We start from the raw sequence: 26,989 nt of genomic DNA on the forward strand, positions 1-26,989 counted from the left end.
AAATCCTTCCACCAAATTTTTTTTATCTAAAAGCATGTGTGTGTGTTTTTTTGTTATTGGTCTAAACAGATCATGGGTCTGTCTGTCAGCTGCATATAGCTCAGCTCAAGCTCCTGTTTGCTCCAGTCTATATCACTATCCAGACCAAATGGAGCTGGTTCGACCTGTTATCACTGACCACACCACAGTCATTTCTAGATCAAGTTATTAATGGCTCTAATTATTATTCTAGCTGGACTCGAGACGAAAATATCCACCAGACTAGGACTTGACCATATGCTACAATTCCTTGCAGTTTGCCTCAGTGATTTACATTCATACTAGTGATAGTCATCCAACGTTAGTTTATACTATTAACTAGAACACACACGTCTTAACAATGATTAAGGTAGAGAAGCTGTAACATTTGCTATCACTCACCAACACCTCAGCTCCCTGTCTGTTTCTTGTACACCTTTGCAAGGATTATTTCTTACTGTCATTAATAGTTTTATCTCCCAATTAATGTAGGTTGCCTGCTGGCTAACGTTAGCTAAACAAAGTGCAAATGCTAACGTAGTTCATTGACAAACAAAGTAACAAGTACCAGTAAGTGACAAAATTCCAGATTTATAATAATTTGGCAATAAGTGCCCCCTCATGATAATACTAGAAAACATTGTGGAGCTGGCTAAAGTTAGCTCTCCTCAACATTAGTAAATATCATTAGCTGTTTGAAAGTTAGTCAGTCAGTAACTGATAATCAAATAAATGTAGCCTACAATACTACCTGCCAACAGCAGGTAGCCTTAGCTATCTTGGATCCAGCAGGGGCTTAAGATGCAGCTGCTGGGCAGAGCCATGATATTGACTAATGACAAAGAAAATGAATGCACGCATTTAGATAACAAAAGTCATCATGTAATGTGTGTCTTAATCTGGTGGAACAATATTTCAGTCAAAGGTGAAACAACAAAGATATGATGGGTTATAGTGTGATTCACTGTGCCCACCCCATTTACCTCGTTAGAACTGGCACCAAAGTCTAGATTCAATGCAAACCTAGAATTTTTTTTTTTTATCATAAAATGATGAATATGTTTTAAACCTTTTGACAGCATTTTTTCTAAAATAACTCTGAAGACTTAAAATCACCATCTTGAATTACTCATAGATTTTCTACTCACTGAATCTCTGAAATCACTTGATGCAGCTTTGAACACAGGGGCGCTGCCAGGGATTTTGGGCCCCATGAAAAGAATTTTTACTGGGCTCTATACACAGCCGGCCGTGAGGCTGTCAAAAAATTTTTATGCTATTTTACATAAAACTATGCATTTTGATGGTATTTTTGACTATCATTCCCATATTTGTGAAAAAGAACAATCTCTTCCTCCACTTCCACATTCCTCCCTGACAAACTTGAAGAGGATCCTGGATCTGGCTCTGTAGAGTGTACGTGACATAGCCTACATAAATTATATAGTATTTCCTATAATGTAGCCTAACTATTGTAATAGCATCATAGTCACTGTTTCAGGTGGCCTCCGACCATTTTGTTTGCTTTCAGTGATTTGACCAAAAATAACAAAAGAAAATGCGATTTTCACTAACAATCCCCCACTGCTCACTGTCTCCCTCTTGTAGGTCTAATTTATCTCCAAAACTGTAGACTCACAGGTGGTGGCACTGGATTTGGGGTGAAAAAATACATATATGAGGCTATATGGTCGTTAATCTATTTAATCTTCTGATTTCCAAAATATGTAAACATTTTTCTGATTGGATTGAGAGCAGACACCCAGTCTGCTGCACACATCACAAATTTTCTCCTCTGTTCTCCTACTGCAATTCTTCTATTTCAGTGATAGCTGAATTTTAACAAAACAAAAAAGTTCAGAATGATTTTTATTTCATTTATTTTAATTAATCTTTTTTAATCTTTTTTTTAGATTAATCTTTTATATCTTTTGTGTGTATTGTTTTTTGTTCTTATCTGACATTTGAGTCTATAAGCTGTAAGCTTATAGACCACAGACAAAGTTAATTTTCCCTAACTTTCCACCACATGAACCACTAACAAACCCACCTTGCTTTTTGAAATACTGGGTGACATACTGTCGACCCTTTGCTTCTTTCTCCTCTCTTAGCTTCCTTTCTTTTCATTTTTGGCTACCTGATTTTTGAGGCATATTGCCGTCTCCGCCTCCTTACCCGCTGTCTGTGACAAATTACCAGCGCACTGCAGCTGATCCAGTTGGACTGAACCATTTTACGTAAATAGAGAGGGGGGGCGTTAATGTTTCCAAAACAAATAAAGTTATTGTTACCAGTACATTGTAAATAAAATATATTTGTGATTATAAGTTAGTTAATAACTTAGTGTCATATTATTTTGTCAGTATTATAATTTTATTAGGCCCCTCTTAATCATGGGCTCCTAGAATCCTTCTCCTTTTCCCCCCCTTTTCGGCGCCCCAGTTTAAACAAACTGTGTACTTAAAATTACAAGTCAAAACACTTAACATCAGATGTGTTGTGGGTGGAAAGGACTGAGAAAAGCTCTGTTCCTTAGCTGTGAATTTGTCTTCAAAGTGAAATTCTTGCGTCATATTTCCTGGCAGTTTGTGTGTCCTTTCCTTGGCCCAGTTACTCCACAGTATATTCACAAGCTTAGTTGATTTGCAAATGATTTGGGCTGAATGTCATGCCGTTTGTCCTTCTCCTCTTGTCTCGCTCTTGTGCTTTTTTTCTCCACTGGCATTTACTTACTCCCTTTCCTTCAGTCTCTCCACCACACTCTGTCTTTCTGGCCTCGAGCTGCTCTCCACTGTTATAACACAGGTCTTATCCTCAACTATGTGTGTGTGTTTTGTATTTCCTCCTGTAAAGTCATGAGGATAGGAGGGGTTGGACAGCTCCCCTGTGCCCATATGCCACTACCCCCTCCTCTCCTCCATCTCCTGCCATCCCCCACCCTGTCCGTCCTATCCAACCTCTCTACTAACATCACTCTCGCCCTCCTAGCCACTACTTTCACCTTGAGCCAATCAGAGACAAGCTGACAGAATGAATAGAAAGCTTTCTTTCGTCGCAGTGATGTCATCTCAGCCTCTAAGCCTGGATACAGAGTAGATGGTTGCATCAGCCTTTTCGATATTACAAAACCTGTGTGTGCGTGACAGAGGGAGAGTGTTTGTGCGTGGTGTTTATATGTGTTTGGCTGATGCAGGCAGAGATTGGAATACCTGCTCTGCTGAAAGACTCCTTGTCTGCGGTGAAAGACTGTGTGTTTGGCCTTAATTCAGCAAGAAGCCTCTGTGCTCACACGCGATTTAACTCAGTTCAAGTCGGCTGGTTGTATAGCTGGGGTGTGTGTGTGTTTGTATGAAGCCCCATTCGTCTACCGGCAATTCTTTGTGGGGTTATTGATCAACCCTGTATATTGAGCTAAGGCTGCTGACTTAAGTTGATTTATTTGCCGATGTATTGTAGCTCAGCAGGATTTGCCCATCGACACGTCCAGTGCTTGTCTGTGGGAGGACAGAAGTCCTTTAAAACATCCTACTGATTTGTAAAGTTTGGACCAACCCCAAATTGTCTATTTCAGCTTGTAAGCCACAGTATGTGAGGTTCTGGTGCACTCATTTTAGGATCAGGTGTGTTGTACATTTGAGAACCAGGCTAGTTGTTTCCCCCTGTTTCCAGTCTTTGTGCTAAGCTAAGCTAAGTCAAAGATACTCCCTGACAAAAGATGACGCATTACCAGCTGCGCCAATGGAATGATTCCTTTCTGGTTTCCTGAGTGAGCAGTGGTCTCTCAATTGGAGCTGATGTTTGTACATGATACATTGGAGTCCAAACACATCATCATAAACTGTTTTATCTTTTTGTCTCTCAGGCCATTGGAAATGCAAAGACCACCCGAAATGACAACAGCAGTCGTTTTGGGAAATACATCGAGATCGGCTTCGACAACCGCTACCGAATCATCGGCGCCAACATGAGAACTTATCTGCTGGAGAAATCACGAGTGGTGTTTCAGGTGAGAGCACACTTAAGTTTGCATGGAGGCACACACGAGGTGCTTTGTTTGTGCTCGTGTGGATATTTAATTGACTCGCATTCATTCCTTTAGTCATTACAGTCTACTACCCCTGCCTCAGCCATCACAGGTCCGTGCACAAAGTTAACCTTGGTTCAGTTTTGCACTTTATTTTTAACTCCACTCTTGAATAGACTTGACACACAACATTAAGCTTTAGTTTGGCTGTCATGGTGGCATTGTTGGGTCTTTCAGTCATCTTAACTCAGTTCCTTCCTGACAGTGAATTACATTCTTGCTGGAGGGTCCTCGAGCATGGTGAATACACTTTGTTATTAAGCTCACCTCACCCTCTGGCATCTCGCAGGCTTACAAGCAAAAGAGAATTTCCTCAAATATTATCTGTGATTTATTATTGCATTTGTCATCATAACCAGTCTACTTGAGCTCGTCTTCTTGACATTTGAGGCGTTTTTGCTAATGATTCCTCAAAGCCTATCAGCACTAATGTATTAACACCATGTACTACAGCTGTAATGTAACACATTCAGGGGTTTGTTGGCTGGCATCAAAATCATTGTATTGTAGCCAGGATCTGTGAGTTATAGCTTACTGCCTAGTTTGAACCATTACTGCGAAAGCCCATCTGGGATCTTATTTATCTGGAGTCAGATAACAGCTTGAAACGTTACAATGAAGCTAGCTGTAAATTATAGTGGAATTACATTTGCATTATGGGGTTATGTGTGTTTGACGGTCTGCCCTTCTATTGAATCCTCACATTAAAAAGACAGTTTTTTTCCGAAATTTGTAATTAGAAATGACACGACTTGCACACATATAAGAACTCTGAGGCCATGACTCAGTAGTTAATTGGCTTCCATTGGCTTACACATGACTTTCGTGCTACACACCCTATACACAAACATGTATGCAGGCATGGACAGCAGCTGGACAACAAGCAGGGGATATGCAGGAAAACACACACATAACTCAAGTTATCTGATGAGTTTGAGTGTGATGTCTCACTATATGGGATACTTATTTTCAATGTCCAACTTCTCATGTACCATGTCACCAATCGCAGAGGTCATATGGTGGCCCAGTAGTTAAGATACATACCATGTAAATGCAACATCTTCGATTCCAGCTGAAGACATTTTTCTTGAAAAACCTGATTTATGGGTGCTCGACACTTTTGATGAGTGGTGCTCGACAGAAACGATGTATTTTTGATAGGAATAAAGTGTCACTTGATACTTTTTTTTTCATGTTGCAACCCTGGAGAATTTTGTTATGCTGCAAACAATGTAATATATTGTCGCACAGTGTGATTGGTAGTGTTATTATTGTTGCCATGGAGATTCACTTCAATCCACACCAGCTTCAAACTGCACCAGCGTCTCTGTCCACAGAAGCAGCTGTCTGTCAGCAGCAGCTCCTGCAGAGCTGAGAGGTCAGCAGCCGGCCCAACTGCCTTCACCAGGCTGACAGCAGACATTTACTGAAACAAAATATTTTCAATTTCAGCACCATTGGGGGAAATCTTTTTTTTTATTATTATTATTCATTGATTTTATTCCTGACCATAGCAAGTGAGGGTAATCTGCCGCTCACAGACTGGGAGCTGATCAGTCAATGAATATATAGTTAATAAGTTGAAAACACATACACAGCGGGATATTTGTTTGGTTTAAACAGCTGTCTGTGCGGTTTACCCTTCACTAAACAGAAGAGAAATAAAATCAGACCATAAAAAAAGCAGGGTGTCTTTGGTTACCATGGAGACGACTTAAACCTTTCACTGAGGCATGAATTGAAAACTGTGCGCAACTGTTTGTCTGTCTAGCAACTCTCATTAAAAGTGTCAAGAGCCCATAAAAATGGACCTCAGTTCTGGCTGACTAATGGGAAGGTGTTAAACCTCAGTGTGAACAAACCTACAGTTATTTATCTTACTAACAATCCAGCAATGCTGCTAACCCGGGTCAAAACATTTAAAATGTTCCCACTTTCAAGTATTCAGTGTTCTTCCTTCTATGCTTGAAATCCTCACAAGTATGAAGAGGTGCGGTCAACCAGACTCACACACACATGCAGTCTGCTCATCAGACTCAACCTGCACTAAGAGTCAGTCTGCCCCTGATGTCCTTTAGGGCAGAAGAGGTATGCTGCAATAACTTCCTTCTTCACAAAGACAAGTGGGAGGAAACAAAGTAAACAATCCATCTGTCACGCTGGATAACAGCACAGCACTCCTTTCCTCTCCTTCACATTCTCTCTCTCCTCAGTGTCAAAGATCTGTGCCCTTTTTCTGTCTTAATCCTTCCTAGATATTATTCTCTCTCTTTACAGCCCCCACAGAGAAACCAAATCAGTGCACATGTTTAACAAGCGTAAGAACGTCAAACTTTTAATGATCTTATAAGTTCATACTCAGTGGGTTGCATCCAAGTTTCATCTAGATAAAGTGTACTTACCTTTTTTCATATATAACTTTATTGTATATTCAGTGGGTGTGTTTGCTCACTGGTGGAGCCAGTAGGGCAGTGTCTAGATAAAGAAGCATATTTTAACTCTGCACACACATTTACGCATGAGTACATGAGCACACACACATGCGTGCACTGTACGCACACACACACTCTGCTGTCCTAGGAAGCACTGTTGCGGAATGAGGATGTTGGTTGAAGAAGTGATCACTTTCCTCCTCACATTTCTCACATGCTTGGCTGCAGTACCACCCAATTATAGGTGTGTTTGTGTGTGTCTGTGTATGGGTGTGGCTGTAGTAGCACCAGTGTAGGACACAGGTAACAGTTTTGTTTCCAGCACACTGTTGACATTCTTTTAACATTACAGTTATTTATTTTCACTAGAAATGAATCTGTAGCTCCACACCTCTGTCTGTATACAGTGATTTGCCAGTTGTGTTATTTATGCCCATTTACTGTATGATCTGTCGGGTAGTATCTTTTCCTGGGTATGAGAATATATGCACAGGTGGCCACATCTTGTGTGTGATTTCCTGTACATGTGGGGAAATGTGAGTGTAGAACATAAACATGTAATAATCTCGTCTGACTCAGTAATATCTGTTGACATGACCTTGAGCAGTGCACTTAATCACCAACTGCTCCAGTGGAGTGTCCAGATGTTAAACTGTCAGACTGTATAGTCATAAAGCACATCTGATTATACATTAGAAACGTGATTTTCCTTGCATGAATGTAGGTAAAGAAGTGTAGAATGTGTAGATCCATTCATGCAATGTATCATGCATTTCCCTCTGTAGCATTACTGGTAGTAACTCTACATAAATGAAGGATTTTAGTGCGGCTGTCTGGCACTTGAAGAATGGCACAAGAGGCAGAAGTCAGTGGTTTAATTAAGCAAAAATCACAATGAAACAGAGAAGAACAAAACCCCCGGGAGAGTTAACAAGGAGGGAAAAAACTTTATAATTACGCTGATGTTGGCTCACAGAACATCTGGTGTTGGGGTGCACATTTAAACACAGGATCCAGGGAGCCATTTGAACACTTTATTGTAGACATGGTAGGTGAACAGTTCTAAAGTGGATTTTTTCAATAAAAAGAAACATTAACAGAATACATTACAGCTCTGCATAGTGTTAAATAATAATGATAACAAATAATATTAGTAAATTAGGTTATCATTGAACTTGTGTCATTAATGCATCCACTGTCATTACTCTTTTTTCTTCTAAGCAACAGTTTAAACTCAGGAATCTTAGAACAATAAACACAAAACAATCTTTTAACTTTCAATAATACACACAGGATCAACACATTAAAATATTAAATTTGAAAAGTCCATATACCACTCACATCGGTCCTCTCTGTGTCCTGCCTGGCATGTTTGGAGGGAAAAGGAGCGTCACAGGCCTGAAGGGTGGGGTTTTATAGTCTTGGGGGGAGTGGTCTAGTCAGGAGTCACAGTCTGGTGCAGGTGGGGTGGAGACTTGTGATTTAACAAATAACCTGAAAAAAAACTAAAATAATGCAGCCTCACAGCAAGTTGCAGCTCTTCCAGTCAATGGCTAAGTGGCTTCATAAACCCCTCCTGGCCCCACCCTCATTGGACTAATGCCTAGTTTACATGTACATAGGTATATTTGAAAACAGGGTTTTTCACTTCTTCATTCTCGAGATAAATCCTGTCCACACATGCACTGTTTAAAAAAAATGACAACGCAAAACCACAATTGAAGTGCTATCATTGTCAGGTGATGATATAACCCTTACCTTAAAACCAAGCATAGAAAAAGAAGATGTCAGCCAATCAGAAGCCTGAAAAAATGCTATTATAGGAAGACTGGCTGGAGCAGTGACCTCCACAGCACATTCTTGCGCCTCTGTGCCTCAGTACACATTTGTATTTAAACATATAAGTCCTGCTACCAAGGTTAGAGCCAGCAGTATTTTAACCACATCCTCCAAACCATGAAATGTCGACTCAGTTGTGACACCTCACAAAGAAGATAACGCTGCACACTGTGACGTCAACATTGAAAAAAACAAATCTTAAGCCTGGAAAGAGTTTTGCAAAAGGTCAGTTTCCAGTGTCTTTATACGCAGTGGACAAAAGGCCAAAACACATTAAAAAAAAAGGCTACATGTGGACGAGGCCTGAACCACTGGATGGGGGTTACCTAATTGGACTAAACCACTGCATTGGGATTAGGTAAACATTAGAGGGCTATTCCCACTGAAACCTGATCCTAACAAAGATTGCTCAACAAAGATTTGAATGCTAACAATATTTCAAAGTGAGCAACTATTAATAAACGTTCCTCCTATGATGAACTGTGCGCCCACCCACCCATAACTAGCCAACAGTGTCTGGTCTCACATAAAGAGGAAGAGACCTCTGCATAGACAAGTACATGAACCTAGTGAAGGAAAACCCATTTCATTTCACATCTTTTTGATTAAATTAGAAATAAACTGACTAATGGATGGCTCCACTCTGTGCCTAATTAGGCACAGGACGCCAGACTCATCCTGACGACAGTGATTAATGCACTATGTGTAAGCAGTCTGGGCATGTGGCATGTATGGAGGGAAAGTTGTTCACCACCTCACATTATATGATGTCATGCTTTCTTTCAGGCTGACGAGGAAAGGAATTATCATATCTTCTATCAGCTCTGCGCATCATCCCATCTGCCTGAGTTCAAGACTCTAAAGCTGAGTAAGTCTCACACACCTGTGTGCGCACACACACGCACACGGAGCTCCACAGTTGCGTCATGAGCAATTACAAAAACAGTACCTAGAAATCAGCTGATTCCCTGCCCCGGCAGGATCATCTCATCATTTTCATGTTTAAAAACCAGACACATACAGTATATCATCTGACCTAGAGCACTTACATAAGTGACAGCCGTTCTGAATCATCAGTGAACACAGAGTAACTGCTTGTATTGTGTTGAGCTGAAGTGGCTTCTCACAGCAGGAAAACTGAAAATCTATCATTGACTCAGCCAAACAAAAAATAAGTGAAGTTTAATCAGCAGTAAATGAGAACTGCTTTTAACAACAACATCTACTGAAACTGATCCGGCCCAGAATAGAATCAATATAAAAATATTTCCCAAAAAACCTTGATAAACCACGGTGAGGTGTCTGAAGAGCGCTGCTAGATTATCAGATTATATATATCAGTTTAGACGTATCACACTCATTGACTCAGTGGTTGAACAGGCTCTCATACAGAGCACTCCCACTGTGGACCTGCACCTGCTCATCCTAGTCATGGGACACATACACACACACTGCTGGCACTGTCACTTGCAGCCACTCAGTTGGTTGTGCTCTCACTCTCTCTCTTACTCTCACTCACTCTCTCTCTCTCTCTCTCTCTCTCTCTCTCTCTCTCTCTCTCTCTCTCTCTCTCTCTCTCTCTCTCTCTCTTGTGGCGGCGTTCCCAGCACCATGACTGAGTGGATTGCTATGACTCATGAGATAGGTGGTTGGTGTTCANCACACACACACACACACACACACACACACAGCTGCTGTCTTTTCCTCTCCTGCTGACTTCCTGGCTCAGTAAATGGGGTCGTTGTCACAGTCGCGTCAGTGCCTCTCGTTGCCAGGCAACAGGCCATGCCTTAATTCGGTGTAAAGTGTGTATAAAGACACTGATTGTGGGAAAGTTGAGCTAACATCATTCTTACACAGAAGTGTTCTTGATTTTACTTTTTTTCTAAGAACCCTGAGCCATATGCAAAATGGTGATCTGGTGCCCTGATGTCACAGTGTATGATTTTAACACACAGCTCCGCCTGGCTAATGAGAAACATTATGTTTTCTTAAATAAATGTTACAGCTTCATTGTTCCTTATGTTAATTTCCAGTGCAGCTCTGCGTCATGAAGGAGGATGCTGTGATAGCACAGTTGTACCCAAGTTGCTCAGAGTTAAACTGCACATACTGCACTTTTTCTTAATTTATTCCCCCCTCTCTGTTTCTCCACTCAGGCAGTGCAAATGACTTCTTGTACACCAAGCAGGGCCGCAGCCCCGTTATCGACGGTGTGGACGACACCAAGGAGCTGTCCACCACTCGCAATGCCTTCACATTGCTCGGTAACATGCACACCCTCGCATATTTAAATAAATGCACATTCAACTGTGTCTGGAAAATGTATACATTGTAAGCCAGCAGTCTAATTTATGTTGAAGAGAACTAGAATAAACATTTTGTCATATCTCTCCAGCCCTTTGAATTTGGGGATAGACACAAAGGATAAGGACAGGCATGGTATAGTAGGGGTTAACAATGGGGTCACAACTCGCTAATATGTACATGTGTGTTTTCCCTCCACAGGTATTAATGAGTCCTATCAGATGGGGTTGTTCCAGGTTTTGGCTGCTATTCTTCATCTGGGAAACGTGGAGATAAAGGACAGAGACGCAGACAGCAGTGCCATTCCTGTGAGGATTGTCTTTATACTGCAGTACTGATTGTCAGTGTTGAAACAGATTGCATGATATTGACAACTTTATATCTGTAGTTATGTGATAGTTTGTATTAGACAGGAATCTAAAAATAAATATTATGTAGGGCCAGTTAGAGCCAAGGAATATCAAGTGAAGAGGTGATAAGTCAGGCCTGCTTATTAGCACAACTTGTTCATTATCAACCTGCATTTTATAATATATAATAATAAAATTTTTATTTGTAAAGCACTTATCTAAACAAGGTTACAAAGTGCTTCACAAAGTGCATGAAAATAAGACAATAGCAATACAATATTAAGAGCTGAGAAAAATAGTGTACAGAGGCAAAAATAGAACAAAAGGAAATAAAACACAAAAGTACAAGTCAGGCATTAAAATAGAAAGCCTTCTCACAAATTTATGTTTTAAGCAATGATTTAAAAAATGTTTTTGTGCTAGCCAGCCATATCATCTCAGGCAGTGAGTACAGGCTTTTCTTAGCTGACATCTTGTTGAGTGTATCCTGGGCTTAGATGTTCCGAAGTAATCTGATTGGATTTTGGTTATTAGGTTGGATCCAATTTTTTAAAATTTAGCGTTTTTCAAAAAAGAAAGGATTCTGAAATGGAGTTAAATCACATAATCCAGTCTTGGTTTTGATCTGGATCAAAGCAAGTGTATTGTTCCAAACTTTTTAGTATGATAGGGATACCTTTGATCCAGAAAAAATAAGGATTATCCTGATCCCAGCAGAAGGGTGGATTTCAGGAACAGATTGTAATAAAACTTTTAAATTGGTCAAAAAAAAATATATATATATATATGTGTATATATATACACACATTTACATTTTAAACATTTTTAAAAGCTGTCAATATCAGACAAAAATGATCTAATTTGAACTTTAATATATCACAGTGCATTCTGGTAGTTGTGGGTTTTGTACCTCTTAAGCAAAAGCAAATGCCACCATCCTTTTCCTTTATTTTCTCTGATCATGAAGCACCAATTTCAAAAGTATTTGTGTCTTTTTACAGCATAGATAGCACAGTTTTATGAAGAAAAAAAATATCTTTTTAGCAATGAAATACTTCTATAATTACAGTGACATGTTAAAAGTAGTTTCTAACAGGTGGATCTCCCATGCTGTTTTCTGTCCCTTCAAAAAAACAAACACTTCAATGCTAGATGTTTTACCTGTTCTTCACATAGCTAGTAGCCTACGTTATGATATGTAGTCCCATTTAGAGCACTGGTTATTCAGATTTTGTATTCTTGAAAAGTTTGTATCTGGATCAGGGTGATTCAATCTAACATTGCTTTGGAAGAAAAACAAAAAACAGCACAAAGTAAGATAGATTACCTGATCCTGGATACTAAAACATTGAATTTCCAAATCTGTATTATTCTGTTTTTGAACGCCTGGACCCTAGTGATGATTAATCTCTACTCTTTCCCTGTAGCCCAACAATCGCCACCTAACAGCGTTCTGCGAGTTGGTAGGCGTGACCTACCAGGACATGGCTCAGTGGCTGTGCCACAGGAAGCTGAAGACGGCCACAGAGACGTACATCAAGACCCTCCCCCGCCTGCAGGCCACCAACGCCCGTGACGCGCTGTCCAAACATATCTACGCTAAGCTCTTCAACTGGATTGTGGAGCACGTTAACAAAGCCCTAATCACCAATATCAAACAGCACTCCTTCATTGGGGTCCTCGACATATACGGGTATGTGTGTGTGTGTGTGGTAACTAGCCAATCTAACCTATTCTAAATGTCACTGTGTACACCACGGCTCAATACAGTAGTGACATAATTGGCACTGGCTTTCTTAGCAATGGAAAATATGTTAAACAAAGGCAACAGATATTATTTGCTTTAATTTTTATTTGATAATTTTACTCAACAAGTTTGTCTTGTAATTGATGTTATCCAGCTGCCTGACTCGTCTGTTTTTCCTCTTAAGGTTCGAGACATTTGAGATTAACAGCTTTGAGCAGTTCTGTATCAACTACGCTAATGAGAAACTCCAGCAACAGTTCAACATGGTGGGCAGCATGATTTTTTTTAAAATTGAAAATCAAATTTACAGATACAAAATAGTGTTTTTTGAATGGTTTTATGCAAGTATGCAGCTTAATCCCTGTGTTTGTGTTTGTGTGTGTGCAGCATGTGTTCAAGCTGGAACAGGAGGAGTACATGAGGGAGCAGATCCCCTGGACTCTGATTGACTTCTACGACAATCAGCCGTGCATCAACCTCATAGAAGCCAAGATGGGCATCCTGGACCTGCTGGATGAGGAGTGCAAGGTACTTTATAACTAGTCCACGAAAAAAAAAAAAAATAGTTTGTTACATTTCGTTATTCCAGTAATTCACCATCATTTAAAGGCACTTCAGATGCAGAGAGAATTGTTTTCAACACATGACAAATTGAATGAGATTTTTCTCCTTTGTCACAGTTTTGTTTTATTTGATGCAGCTGAACATTGATGCTGATCTTTTCAAGTGCTCTTCCTAAAAGTGCGCATTTGATTGCAAGACAGAAATCAATGGACTTGATCACAAGTCTTCTAATCTTTCATCTGTCTTTTAACAAGAGTCTGCAGTGGCACACGAGCTATGAATATAAATTACATAAGACTTGATGACTTATGAACACTGTTGGTGGAATAAAAACTTTCTCATGAATGTAAAGTCAGTCCGTGCTGCACACTGAGCAGAGACCTGTGGGTTGTGGTTGAACCTCTCAGTGAGAACCATCCATCCATTCACACCCACGTTCTGCTTTACATTTTTTGACAGTGGACCTGTCAGAGCCTCCCACCACACACTAGACCCGAGTCTCCAACACCTACACTCACAGTTCACATCAGAGTTCACCCACAGGAACTCTCAAACCCTGTTTGAAACTATGACCACTTTCTACCATGCACAATAGGAAACAAGGCTTTTTTCAGTTGTATTCACAGTTGGATCGCATGTTTTATTATGTTCTTGATGCTTCACACAGTTCATAGTCACGTTGGGCTGATCTTTGGTTGAATGTATTTGAAATATCAGAGTTATCTGAAGTAAAGGCTAGGCTCATATTTGTACAATCTACACACTTCCACAGCTCAGCCAGTCACTAACAATGCTGACTAATCTCTCTGAGGCTCTGCTGTAACGTCATTTTTACAAGCTATTGACATTCGAGGTGGTCCACACTGCAAACAATTGCAGAGTAATGCAAACACAAAATGGGCATTTGGTTTGACGTCTTGTCAAAGAAATATCAGAAAAATTTTGTCCTCGTGCACTCGGGCGCTGGAAAAAAATCACCTCTTAGATGCATTGTGATTCTCTCTTTAAACATTATGTCTTGATGCAGAAAAGTCAATAATGGGAAATTTAAAGTTGGATGGCGAAGCGTTATAGACTTGAACATGCATCGTGCTTATGTTCTGAGCTAAGGAAAAGGTTTAGCACACTTTCAAAGAATGGCAGGCCTGTCCGGTGCTCTCACAGTAGGACAAGTAGAGGCAACTAACTTTTCAACGCCAGAGGCAACTTCATCAGAGTCAGATAAAGACACATCTGGCACCAAAACATTAGACTTTTTAATTTAGTGTTGTTGGCTAAGTGTGAGCAACTGCTGATGGATAAAACCCAACAGTTTTATGTTATCAATTAATCAATCAATCAATCAATCAATCAATCAATCAATTTTATTTATAAAGCCCAATATCACAAATCACAATTTGCCTCACAGGGCTTTACAGCATACGACATCCCTCTGTCCTTATGACCCTCGCAGCGGATAAGGAAAAACTCCCCAAAAAAAACCCTTTAACGGGGAAAAAAACGGTAGAAACCTCAGGAAGAGCAACTGAGGAGTGATCCCTCTTCCAGGACGGACAGATGTACCCTGAGTTTAAAAAGGAGCACAGTGAGAGAAAAAAAAACACAAATCTTAAGCAGAGAAATCAAAAATTTTGATCCATCAATATTCATTTTATAAACACATTGTATCCCTCTGAATTTGAATCAAATCAAGAGGTACCTAGAGATTGTCACCCCTACATGCGCTGTGCAACCAGAAAAAAAAACCACACTTGTAAGATGTAATGCAAACTAATCTAATAACTCTACAATACCTTAAATTACTTGAAATGTTCAGTTGCTTGTCTCTTAGTGTATTTACAAGCAAATGGTAACATACATGTTTCCATTGTGTCTTCTCCCTTTCCACACCAGATGCCAAAAGGTTCGGATGACTCGTGGGCTCAGAAACTCTACAACACCCATTTAAAGACCTGCTCCCTGTTTGAGAAGCCCCGCATGTCTAACCGCGCCTTCATCATCCAACATTTTGCTGACAAGGTGGGCCTGACCGATGTGTTTGCTTCATATGCACATAGTGTTTGTCATCTACTTTGGTAGCCTGACATCCAACTTTTACTCCTCATTTAGTAGGGCTTGGTATCGTTAAAGAAATTACAATACCAGTACCCTTAAAGTGAAATCGATACCAATAGATTTCTTCATTTGATACATTTTCATTCACTACACATAATGTGAATGGAAACATTCAGTTGCGCAAAATGCGACCAGACACCACAGGCATTTAGTAAAGCCATACTTTTGGATGTTTTGGTGGCATCTTGGCATGCTAAAATGCCAACTCGAATGAATGAATGAATGAATATTTATTTTTCAATGTTTATTTTATTTGGTCACTTCAAAAACATGTTAACAAAACAATACAAAGATCTACAATAGATCATATCAAGTATGGACCAAAAGGTGTAGACTGAAGTCGAAGCTTATTATGGCTTCCCTTGCAGTGAGGTATCATTATGCCTCTAGCAAAGTGCAAGAAATAAAAATAAGAAAAAACTCTGTTAAATACACCGTCCGACTTCACAATACCACAGTGCAAATGGTCATTTTTTATAGCTCTAAGTACAAAAAGGATCAAATGCTGCTGTGGTTTTACTGGATTATTTCAGTCAATACCGAGTCAATGCCCAGCCTTATTATTTAGCTAGAAAAGTAATGACATGGCAGCGGTAAGGGCTGGGTATTGTTCAGAAATTTTCATTACCATTCATTCCTGAATGATACTTTTTTCAACACCAGTTTTATAAAATGAACTTTAGCAAAAAGAAAATTACATCACACATCACAGTACAAATCTTTTGTTTTATTTTTTGGGTCCTTGGCACACTCAGAGCACTTTTATAACATTACATGTGTCCTAGTTTAAGTCACTGCACCTTGTACAGTCACATTAACTTTACTGAACAGCCATGAACAAGTTGGCCAAAATGTTATACGTGCTAAATATTAACTGCTAAAATCCCAGTCATCATAGTGCCGTGAGGTGAGTCTGTTGGTGTTGATTTTAAATGAGGCTCTGTTACTGACGCAGGCATGAATGCTGAGAGGAAGATGGCTGCAGTCCCTTCTTCTTCTTGCAGTCAAACACAGAGCAACTTTCTGCTCGTAAATTTATTCAGTGCACGTTCAAGTGTTTCATCAAATTTGTTGTGTTACCGGTGTCAGCAACAATGTCCTTTTTGCATATATCGCAATGCGCGCAGTCATCAAACCTGATAAAATGGAGCCACACCATTGATTAAGACACTTGTGCGACACACACTATAGTCAAGCCTCTCAAAATACAACAACACACACACGTGAGCCCCGTCTCTGGGCGTAAAGTAGCGTTTATCCTGCATGTCTCTATGATGTGCAACATTAGACAGCCAATCACCAGCATTATTAGATCTTGTTACAAGAATGCTGCGTGCTTATTGGCTCACTGGTGCTGCTGAGATTTACTCCTCAGGTATCAAAATTTGGCACTGAATGACAAGGCATTTCTCAGTAACTCGAAAGTATAAAAACAATTCATTTGGTGCCATGAAAGAATTGAAGTTAAGTAGCCTTAGCAGAAGCCGAGCTCAGCAGACAACAGTTAGGGACAGACTGGCTGCAGTGGCTGCTGCAGTGCTGGAGTTATTTTTAGGATGGCTCAAGGATGGGTGACTTTTTTTCTTATTGTTAACATTGTTTTTAAAGAAAAAAGCAGTCCTGCAATGAAATGTTGAGGGTGAGTGTGTTTCTGAGGGATATAATCCACGTTAGTGTAATAGGTTCCATGTCCTGTAGTGAGGTGCTGAATGACACAGCGTTATTTTTCATGCCTGTTTTTAGATCCTCACTATAAGGTTACAGATAAACACAGCCAAGGACTAATGCGGGCTTTCCCATGCAGTCCACTGATATTAAAATGGGATCCTGGGAGATATTTCTGACCAGACATTTGCAAAGACTGATGATGATGTATTTAAAGAAACTTGTATCAGGAGTTCAAGTCTGCACATGAGCTACTGACTTTGCTGTTTGCCTTGACGTTGTCATTTGCCACTTTAATTTAACGTAAAAGTGAGAGATAGAAACATTTACCCTATAAATGTACCTTAAACATGAGGAAAGTGTGACTGAACATGCTTCTTTGGGTCGGATTATTTGCTGACACCTGCAGAAATGTGATTAGGAATAAAAAATTGCCAGGGAGAATAGGTAAACCATAGTTTTTATTAGAAATGAAAGACCTGGATAAAGCCCAGCTAAATGTCCTGACAGTGATTCTAACGCAAACTGTGCTCTGCTGCTGTCGAGCAGGTGGAGTACCAGTGTGACGGTTTCCTGGAGAAGAACAAGGACACAGTGAACGAGGAACAGATCCATGTGCTCAAGGCCAGCAAGGTGAGGAGTGTGGACACACATGTACATTACATGTATAATCAAGATGTGATCAGTCAAAAGCAGATCCTAACAAGATTTATGAGACATTTGAACACATCAGTGAAACAACTCAAAACGCTATGATGCTTCTACTGAGATCAAAGCCAAGAAGCCTGCAGCTCATGGGGAGCTGGTGCACCTGGCCTGTGTGTGGAAAAATAGACTATTGTTTAATGACCAGAAGTCCCACATGAAGGCTCAGGGAAGCAGCGCCCTCCTCTGGCCATGTGGAGGTAGTGTTGGCACCAGAAGTGATGACAAACGCTCAACATAGGAGATTTATGGTCAGAGAGGTTTAGATTTTATTTACACATAACAGACAAAGCTAAACACACACAGACAGTGAGGTCATTGGCTAAACATGACCCACAAAGGATGAATATGATTGTGGCTCAGTGTATGCAGCAGCACACTGCGCACACAAATAGAATTTTACAGAAATATTTACAAGTTCGGTCAAACAGGGATGAAACAACTATCCTGTTTTTCTATCACTAACTAGTCAAGGGTTGATTTCACAGTTTTTGAAATGCTCATTGTTTCATTTTGGGAAAAACAGGAAAACCTCCCTCTACATAGACAAACATACACATACACGCACACGCGCACATTCTATGACGCCTAAATTGTCCAGATCATGTCTGAACTAATCACGTGTTGTGTGTGTGTGTGTTTTAGTCCTAGTTCAGGATTGGTGTGTAAAACCCAGCTGGGTCAAAAGGGGCCTAAGCCTTTAAATCCTCACGGCTGGTTTGGCTCGCGCACACACAAACACACACACACACACACACACAGGCTACGATGTAGTGTGTTTGTCCAAAATGCTCAAAGTGACCATCGGCTGTTTTCTTATAGACTTCAACCAGAGCAGAATTGGGTAAGGGTTGAAATGCTGTCTGCGCTAACCTCTAACACAATCACTAAACATACACAGGCACACACACTCAGACACACTCAACGGATGTATAGTCTGAATGTTGCCATGGAAGTCTGAGATTTAAACAATTGGGATTAAATGGTAATACGGTCTTAATGAGATTTAGTCTAATTAACTTTAGTTTTACTTCTATGCCAAGCTTATCCCATCATTTGTGTGTGTGAGAGCGTGTGTGTGTGTGTGTGTGTGTATGTGTGTGTAGCTGATTGTTTGATCATACCATGAGAAGCAAATTTCTAAAATGTCACCTAAACCACTAGGATACATATTATTAACCTGTAATTTACTCATCTGGTACTCAACCTTCACAACCACACCATGCTGGCTACATCCAAAGTTTCACACTAACATGTCATGTAGTAAGCTAAAACAGTATGGCAGACATCCAATACCTTAGTATGAGAGCAATAGTATGCAAAATGCTCACTGTTTCTGGTGAAATAATACAGTATGCAAACATTGGACCCTGTGCCTGTAAAAATATCCCACAATGCAATGTGGTAATGACAGCGTTCATAGCACACAGCGGTGTACAGCCACCAAGACAGCTCTGTGATGTCAATACGCTTCAGCATAAGTGTAAGTATAAGATGTCACTTTGCTAGGTGTAAAATATATATTTTTAATTATTTTTAAATTGCTGTTTGAGCTGACTTTAGCCCAGGTTACCATGGTTCCACGTCTCCAACCGGCAAGGAGACTCTCAGGAAGTGACATGGTAATTACAGCTCAGTGCATACACAAACATACATACTGCTGTTAATTCAAACAATAGTGTGTCGAACTTTAGCACACATAATGAGTATGTAGTGTATACGTAGTGAGCTATTTTGGACACAGCACTTGTCTTAAACGCTCCCTCAACAATCAGAGAATGACTGGGAAACCATTTTGTATACATCTAGCAGCTAACAGTTGTCATTGCATCACCATGTAACACATTAACATGCCAAATACAAAACGAGAGGTAGAACATTCACGCAAGAAGGCATGGAGGCAGTTCTGTTTTACTGTGATTGCCCACTGATAAACAGAGAACGATTTTAGAGTGAAGCGCCCCTCCTCAGAAAGGCACACTAGATACCATCTCAGTGAATGAAATGCAGACCAAGATGGAGATGATGTAGTTTTCTGAAGCCAGGCTGTTGATAGCCTCTCAGCTGTGGAAACAGTTAGAGGAAAATTCTGGTTTATTACAACTTGGGTTGTGTTTTTGTAGCCTTGCTCAAATCTGGAAACAGGGCAGCATCATTGCAACGAACTGGGGCAAGAAACATGCAGAGAGACAATCATACAGAGTGTACACAAGCAGTTATGCCAAATTAGAGTTTTTAAACAGCTTCAACTAAACCCAAAGTGAGCACACCTGAAAATGTTGATAACAATCTTTCATTGCACAGGAAAACTTACAGTACAGTGAGACAAAGTTGAAACAGGAAGTCAGTAAACTGTGATGAATTTTTACATTTTACCTACCGCCTTATTTTCTCACCCAAATAAGTCACCACTCATGTATCTTGCCACATATTTTTAGCAGTGTGACTTAAATCCCAGATCTTAGCAACTGGCCAAAAACTATAAAAATTGAACCCAGGTTGAATAAAACAGGAACTGCAGGTAAATGTTCCAGCGCTGTGATGCATCCACAGTACCTGCATTGCTCAAAACTGCACTGGGACCTGCCAGACCCAGAGGAGTCTTGCATTCATGCCGACGTCTGCTTTCAAGTCAAATCAATACAGTGCATTCGAGAAATGCCTGATGCTGAGGTTTCCAATGATGCATTACAACCCAGGTTACAGCAGACTTCCATTGTGTGGCCGTCCTCTTACTACAGACATATTCTATACTTCATGCAGACTCCAAGCACAGTGGAAATGCATCCCAAAGTGTTCAGGAAAGAAATCATCATCCCATCTGTTTCAGCCTCATCGTCAGTCTGCCTGTTTTTTTTTTTGTTTTTTGTTTTTTTTTGTTTTTTTTCAGCTTTTCAGTTTGAATCATAGATGTGTTTTACAGTGTTTGATGGGGTTGATGATGATTTTGAACTTGAGCTGTGGGTTTCTTTTCCTTTTAATGTCATTGTGTTTCTTTTGTCACTGTGTCTCCATATGTTGTCCATGTATGTTTGGTTCTGTCCTCATCATGACAACCCTTCCCTGCCAGCAGAAGGTAAACAGAGGCGTTCTCACAACGCTGGTCTGCCTGTAGCTCTTCCTTCAGCTCCTTTTTCTTTCTCTTTCCTCCTTCCCTGTTTCCCTCTGGCACTGAGTTATTATCACTCTAATGCACTGAGGAGATTGAAGTTGAGTGTGTGTGTGTGTGTGTGTGTGTGTGTGTGTGTGTGTTTGTGTTTGTGTTTGTGTGTGTGTGTGTTTGTGCCTTTGTTTGCTGCATGGGGAGCACTGAAGGCACTCTGGGAAGAGAAAAGGGGATTGGACAGACAAACAAGGGACAAAGGAAGGAGGATTTTTTTTATGTTTCCAGAGTGATGCAGAGAGCGAGCAGCATGTAAAGCCTTTGTGGCCGTGGCTGTCCAGATTATCCTGCTTAATGACGCTGGCGAGAGAAGCAGCATGGCAACGCTGTGAGCACAGCAGGAGGACCTGAAACTGCACATAACACAGCATCCTCCTCATATAACCTCAGTGTTATATGGAACATGACTGATGAGTGTGTGCATCATTTATGCTACTATTTTATGTCATATCACCATGGCAGAATAATGCCATGCAGTCATATATGGCCACTGCATAAAGCCATATATGAAAACATAACCCTTCATTATTCTTATTGGCTTTTTAAAACACTTTAACAGCTCTCCGACTGTGTATGAGTTTAACAAACGCTAATCAACAAATCAAGCGACATCTACTCACTCATCTAAACTATCCAGCAGCTTGTCAGCTGTCTTTGTGTTAAAATATTGAGATGAATTGTCATGTCAAACTCTCTCTACACTTGATAACTAGATTAGATTACTTGATTACTTTATAAATTTAAAAATGAAGTCATCAACATTGTGGTTTTCAACACTAAAGTCAGTCTATAAAGGCTTGTGGCAAATGCTCAAATGAAAGCTGCCATGCTTCGTGAGGCTGTGTGCACTAGGTAAGAGAAATCTATATGCATGCCATGTACTGTAAGAAGAGACTGTTAGATCCCATAAATATGCATTGGAGTTGCACTGAAGCTTAATTTAGCAGCACACACAGAGCAAAATGCTTTGTGGTTAGCTTATTACTCAGTAAATCAATATTACCTGCAGTGTCTAATGCTGCCATTAGCTGCTCTGTTGGTGACTGTAAATGGGCTGCTGTTCCCAGTTTGACCTGCTGGTGGAGCTGTTCCAGGATGAGGAGAAAGCCACCAGCCCCACTGGTCAGGTCCCCGGCACTGGAGGCCGGACCCGCCTCAGCATCAAACCTGACAAGGGTCGAGATAAGAGCAGCAAGGAGCACAAGAAGACTGTCGGCTGCCAGGTTGGTTTCTGTCTCTCCATCGTCTTGTTCTGTGGATTGATGCAGTTACATGCCTGCATGATCAGTGTGGGTGTTTACACGGGCTCAGTCCAATCTAGTGATCTGGTGTATTTTGGTAGATATCAGATCACATTCAACATGTATTGTTTATTTTATGTTCAAGTGGCTAATGGGCGAGCAATTTTTGAAATTGTGTATTGAGAGAAGGCTGCAATGTAACCTCCAGGGCCGATAGCGAACCGTCACTGTACGTCCACTAAAAGTGCTTGTTTTTGACACTGATTGGCTTAGATTATTGTTATAAATAAAATATTTCGTCTTTACATTTTGCTTGATTCGGTCTGTTTGTTATTGTGTCTAACAGAGTCTCAAGTCTTATTCTGAAGTCTTGTGAGGTGAATTGCTGCAGGAAGACAGTAACAAACAGGATTAAGCAAAAGAAATGTTTCATTTCTCTGTCCTGTCCATAATGTTGTCAGACACTATAATTACAATCTGAGCCTGTCACTGGCAAAAAGAAACACTTTCATTTGACATACGCTGACAGTTTGCTGTTGCCCTGAGTGGTTATTTTGCAGCCTGTTTCACTGCTGCCACCTGCAGCATCAATTTAAAAAAAAAATAATAATAAATTGTTGTTCCCATTAGTCACTTAGACACTAAAACGTTGGAAATAGGGTCCAGACTGAAAAATACCAAAGTTACCTTTATTTTTTTTGTGTTATAAGGGATATCAATTATTTCTTATTCTCTATAGAATCAAAGTACATTATCTCTGTTTAATTATTTTTTTGTTGGTTTGTTTTTTGCATTTTACACTACAAAAGAAATGATGATGATGATGATGATGATGATGATTTATTGTGCTCCCGTATAGTTTCGTAACTCTCTGCAAATGCTGATGGAGACTTTGAACGCAACCACTCCACACTACGTTCGCTGCATCAAACCTAATGACTTCAAGTTGGCCTTCTCGTGAGTCTTCCTCTTCTCTGTTTATGAAAAACTCTTCAGCATATTTCAACTATATTGTTATTCTGGGGGAGTATGGTACAATTGTTTTTATGTTTTTATGCACTCTAAAGGTATTTATATTCTCTAGACCACCATCTTAGCTCAGGTGTACTTTATGGCAGCCATATTGACTATGGCTCTTTTTTGTTGGCAGATTTGACCCTAAACGTGCAGTGCAGCAGCTCAGAGCCTGTGGTGTCCTGGAAACCATCCGCATCTCTGCTGCTGGATTCCCGTCCAGGTACTGATGCATCCCTGCAACACTGCTACTGCTGTCTTGTTGTGTCCTTGAAGTTTTTTTTTTAAGTTTCTAGGCAGAAGGCAAATGAAATTTGACCCTGCAGTTAAGAATCTGCTGTGCATACATTATGTGTGAAAACATCCTTACAACAATGCAGCCAGCTCAGTGCAGAATCGATTTGATCTGTGTCTTTATTATCTATCATTACCCAATTTGCTCAGCTGATTAGTTTTATCCCTGTAGAGGATATTGTTTTGTCTGGTCTCCTCCTCGCATCCTTTTTACAACCTGACACTACAAACATGCATTGCATTATGTGGTGATGAGTATTTTTTTTTTAACAGAAAGCCAAACAGCAAAGCAAACCTGTTTCCCTCTTTGCACTTGTTTTTTTTTTGTAAAAATTAGCTTAATTGGAAAAAAGTAAAGTATCTGATGTTTAGGTCATGGCCGTCCTCTAACTGTTTTTCTGTGTGTGTCTCAGATGGACGTACCAGGAGTTCTTCAGCCGTTACAGAGTGCTGATGAAGCAGAAAGACGTGTTACCTGACAAGAAGCTGACTTGCAGAAATGTTCTGGAGATGCTGGTGCAGGTCGGTCTACCTGAGCTTTTACCTCTCCTTTTTTTCTTGATAAATCAGGGCTTTCCACTGCCTGGTGCATACAGATCTTGAATGGACTTAAGTTTTGCATTTTCCAGTCCGTTGTTTTGCCCCTTTCCCCCTCTGTGCAAACCCTCTAGTGAAGGTTCCACACAGTGCATCTGTCCCTTTTTGTCCATCTAATCACTGTCTTACTCCTGATCTCTGCTCCTGTCTCCCTTCAGGACCACGATAAATACCAGTTTGGTAAGACCAAGATCTTCTTCAGGGCTGGCCAGGTCGCCTACCTGGAGAAGTTGAGAGCGGAGAAGTTGCGAGCTGCCTGCATTCGCATCCAGAAAACCATCCGCTGCTGGCTAGCACGCAAGAAGTATCTGCGCAAGCGCAGCGCTGCCATCACCATCCAGAGGTTCACCAGAGGATACCAGGCTCGCTGGTGAGTGAGCTAAACCTGATATTCACCTCCCTTTGGCCATTCAACCAGAACAATCACATGCAAAGACATTTGACTCCCTTTGATAAACTGTGTTTGTTCTGTAAGACAGTGTTGGTTAAAACAATTTAGTTTGAGTATTACTGCTGTTAAAAAGTCAAAGGCTGATATACCCAAGGTCAAAAGTTATATTAGAATGTTAAATACATGTAAGTTGAGACATGTGTATCTTGGGTCTCCTCAGCTTGGCCAAGTTCATGCGTCGCACGCAGGCGGCCACCATCATCCAGAAGTACCAGAGGATGTGCGTGGAGAGGAAACGCTACAGGCAGAAGCAGGCTGCTGCCCTGGTCATGCAGACGATCCTCAGAGCTTACATGGCCCGGCAGAAGTACCAGGCGGTAAGACACACATCACAAAATGCTTCAAATATATAATTCATCCTAACCTTTCCCTCTGTTATTAAGTCCTGAGATCCAGCTTAAGATCTAGCAATAAAAAAATACTGATGTCTGTTACTTATGGGGAAGAAACACACTGAGTGAAAATATTGCAGAAAGAAATTTTCAGCTTGTAGTAAAATCTGAAGATATTTATATCCACATGCTCTCATCTCTCTCTTCCTCTACTTTATTGTGTGTGTGTGTGTGTGTGTGTGTGTGTGTGTGTGTGTGTGTGTGTGTGTCTGTAGTTACTGCGGGAGCACAAGGTGGTGATCATTCAGAAGCGCGTTCGTGGCTGGTTGGCTCGGTGCTGGTACAAGCGCTGCCTCGTCTCCATCGTCTACCTGCAGTGCTGCATTCGCAGGATGAGGGCCAGACGCGAGCTAAAGAAGCTGAAGATCGAGGCTCGCTCAGTGGAGCATTTCAAGAAGCTCAACAAAGGCATGGAGAACAAGATCATGCAGCTGCAGAGGAAAATCGACGAGCAGGTGAGTTGCCCTGTTTTCTCCATATTTGTTTTCAGTCCTCTTGTATTGATTCTTACTTGTAATTTGTGTGTTTGACTTTTTTTTTGTCTTGTTCCTCCAGACCAAGGACAACAGGTCAATGCACGAGAAGCTAAACGGTCTGGAGACTTCATACACAGTAGAGAGCGAGCGGATGCGTGGCGAGCTGAACCGGCTGCGTGGGGTGGAGGAGGATGCCAAGAACAAAGGCAGCCAGGTGACGTCGCTGCTGGAGGAGCTGGAGAAGCTGAGGAAGGAGCTGAGCTCCACACAGAAGGAGAAGAAGACCATCGAAGACTGGGCGCAAACCTACAGGGACGAAATGGAGAAAGTAAGATGTCCACTTAACCTGCAGTTGTCCTGATCCTCCATCTCCCTCTGCATGGTGCACATATAGTAATGTTGTCTTCTTTACTACAGTAGATGTTTTTGTCTTCGTCCTTGTTCTTGTTGTGGATTGGAGATGTCTCCTTAGATGTCGGTTCTATATTTGAACAATTTTAGTAAATAATTTGGAGGTTTTGAATTTCAAGGAACGTTTTTGCAGAAGCTGAATTAAAAAAACAAGTGGATATTTTACTCTCTTTACAGGGACAGTTCACCCCAAAATCAAAAATACATACTTTTTATCGTACCTGTAGTGCTGTCTATTAGTCTAGATTGTTCTGGTGTGAGTTGCCGAGTGCATCTAGTTCCATTATATTGGAGAGAAGGCAGACATCTCTACAGCAGATATCTCCCGGCAACTCACACCAAAACAATCCAGATTGATAAATAGCACTACAAGTAAGAGGAAAAATATACATGTTTGATTTTCAGGTGAACTGTCCCTTTAAAACCTCCTCTGTTTTCCCTCTACCTCTGAGTGAGACTGTGGCTGTCAAAAATCCCATTATTAGTTTAAAACCAAGTTCAACAGAAATTGCTCCTAATTAGTATAACCTCCCATAGTTCCCTGGAAGTATGTATATCACAAAATGCACATTGTGTAAATATGGATATTGGCACCAGAGGAAAACAGTTTTTCCCCGATTCAGGAGCCAGAGCGAACCAGTGTGAGAAGGGCACGTGGTGGGCTCAGGGGGCAGTGTTGCTTTGGGTCAGGTGAGCACAGGAGATAGAGTAGTGTGATAGTGAGGTACTGAACTGTGTTTGTGTGTGTGTGTGTGTATTCTTTGTTTTTACGTGCAGTATTTTGGCTTTTCTCTTCAAATAATCCTGGAGATTTGTCTAAGTAAGAAGCGCTGGTTTTGAGAGTTAGGAGTTCAAGTAACGTGTTAGATGATAGAAGTGCAAATTAAATGGATCAGTCACATTTAGTTGTGGAGCACTGCAGTGAGAATTTCACATTAAAGATGCTGACAGTCACCTGCTGTACCCAACATGTAATGTTTGTGTGTGTTTGTGTAGATGGTCTCGGAGCTGAAGGATCAGAATGGCTCACTGAAGAAGGAGAAGGACGACTTGAACAGGTTGATTCAGGAACAGAGTCAGCAGATGACAGGTATGCAAACATCTCCACATAAATCATCCATCTA

General features: G+C 40.7%; 1 protein-coding gene across 4 annotated transcripts in view; it reads left to right on the forward strand.

Moving 5' to 3' along the window:
- Positions 1-26,989, forward strand: part of myo5aa (myosin VAa) — a 74,737-nt gene that overhangs the window by 27,613 nt on the left and 20,135 nt on the right. For all 4 annotated transcript variants that reach the window (XM_050046034.1, XM_050046040.1, XM_050046049.1 and 1 more), the window contains exons 6-23: positions 3,881-4,024; positions 9,160-9,241; positions 10,533-10,640; positions 10,882-10,988; positions 12,458-12,723; positions 12,962-13,043; positions 13,165-13,305; positions 15,235-15,360; positions 17,671-17,754; positions 22,057-22,212; positions 23,090-23,187; positions 23,381-23,467; positions 23,952-24,060; positions 24,294-24,505; positions 24,747-24,903; positions 25,194-25,433; positions 25,534-25,782; positions 26,862-26,955. In XM_050046034.1, coding sequence (XP_049901991.1) covers positions 3,881-4,024; positions 9,160-9,241; positions 10,533-10,640; positions 10,882-10,988; positions 12,458-12,723; positions 12,962-13,043; positions 13,165-13,305; positions 15,235-15,360; positions 17,671-17,754; positions 22,057-22,212; positions 23,090-23,187; positions 23,381-23,467; positions 23,952-24,060; positions 24,294-24,505; positions 24,747-24,903; positions 25,194-25,433; positions 25,534-25,782; positions 26,862-26,955 — 2,542 coding nt within the window. The remainder of the gene's footprint in view (positions 1-3,880; positions 4,025-9,159; positions 9,242-10,532; positions 10,641-10,881; positions 10,989-12,457; positions 12,724-12,961; positions 13,044-13,164; positions 13,306-15,234; positions 15,361-17,670; positions 17,755-22,056; positions 22,213-23,089; positions 23,188-23,380; positions 23,468-23,951; positions 24,061-24,293; positions 24,506-24,746; positions 24,904-25,193; positions 25,434-25,533; positions 25,783-26,861; positions 26,956-26,989) is intronic.

This window comes from Epinephelus moara, chromosome 1 (assembly GCF_006386435.1).
Source record: "Epinephelus moara isolate mb chromosome 1, YSFRI_EMoa_1.0, whole genome shotgun sequence".
Taxonomy (NCBI): domain Eukaryota; kingdom Metazoa; phylum Chordata; class Actinopteri; order Perciformes; family Serranidae; genus Epinephelus; species Epinephelus moara.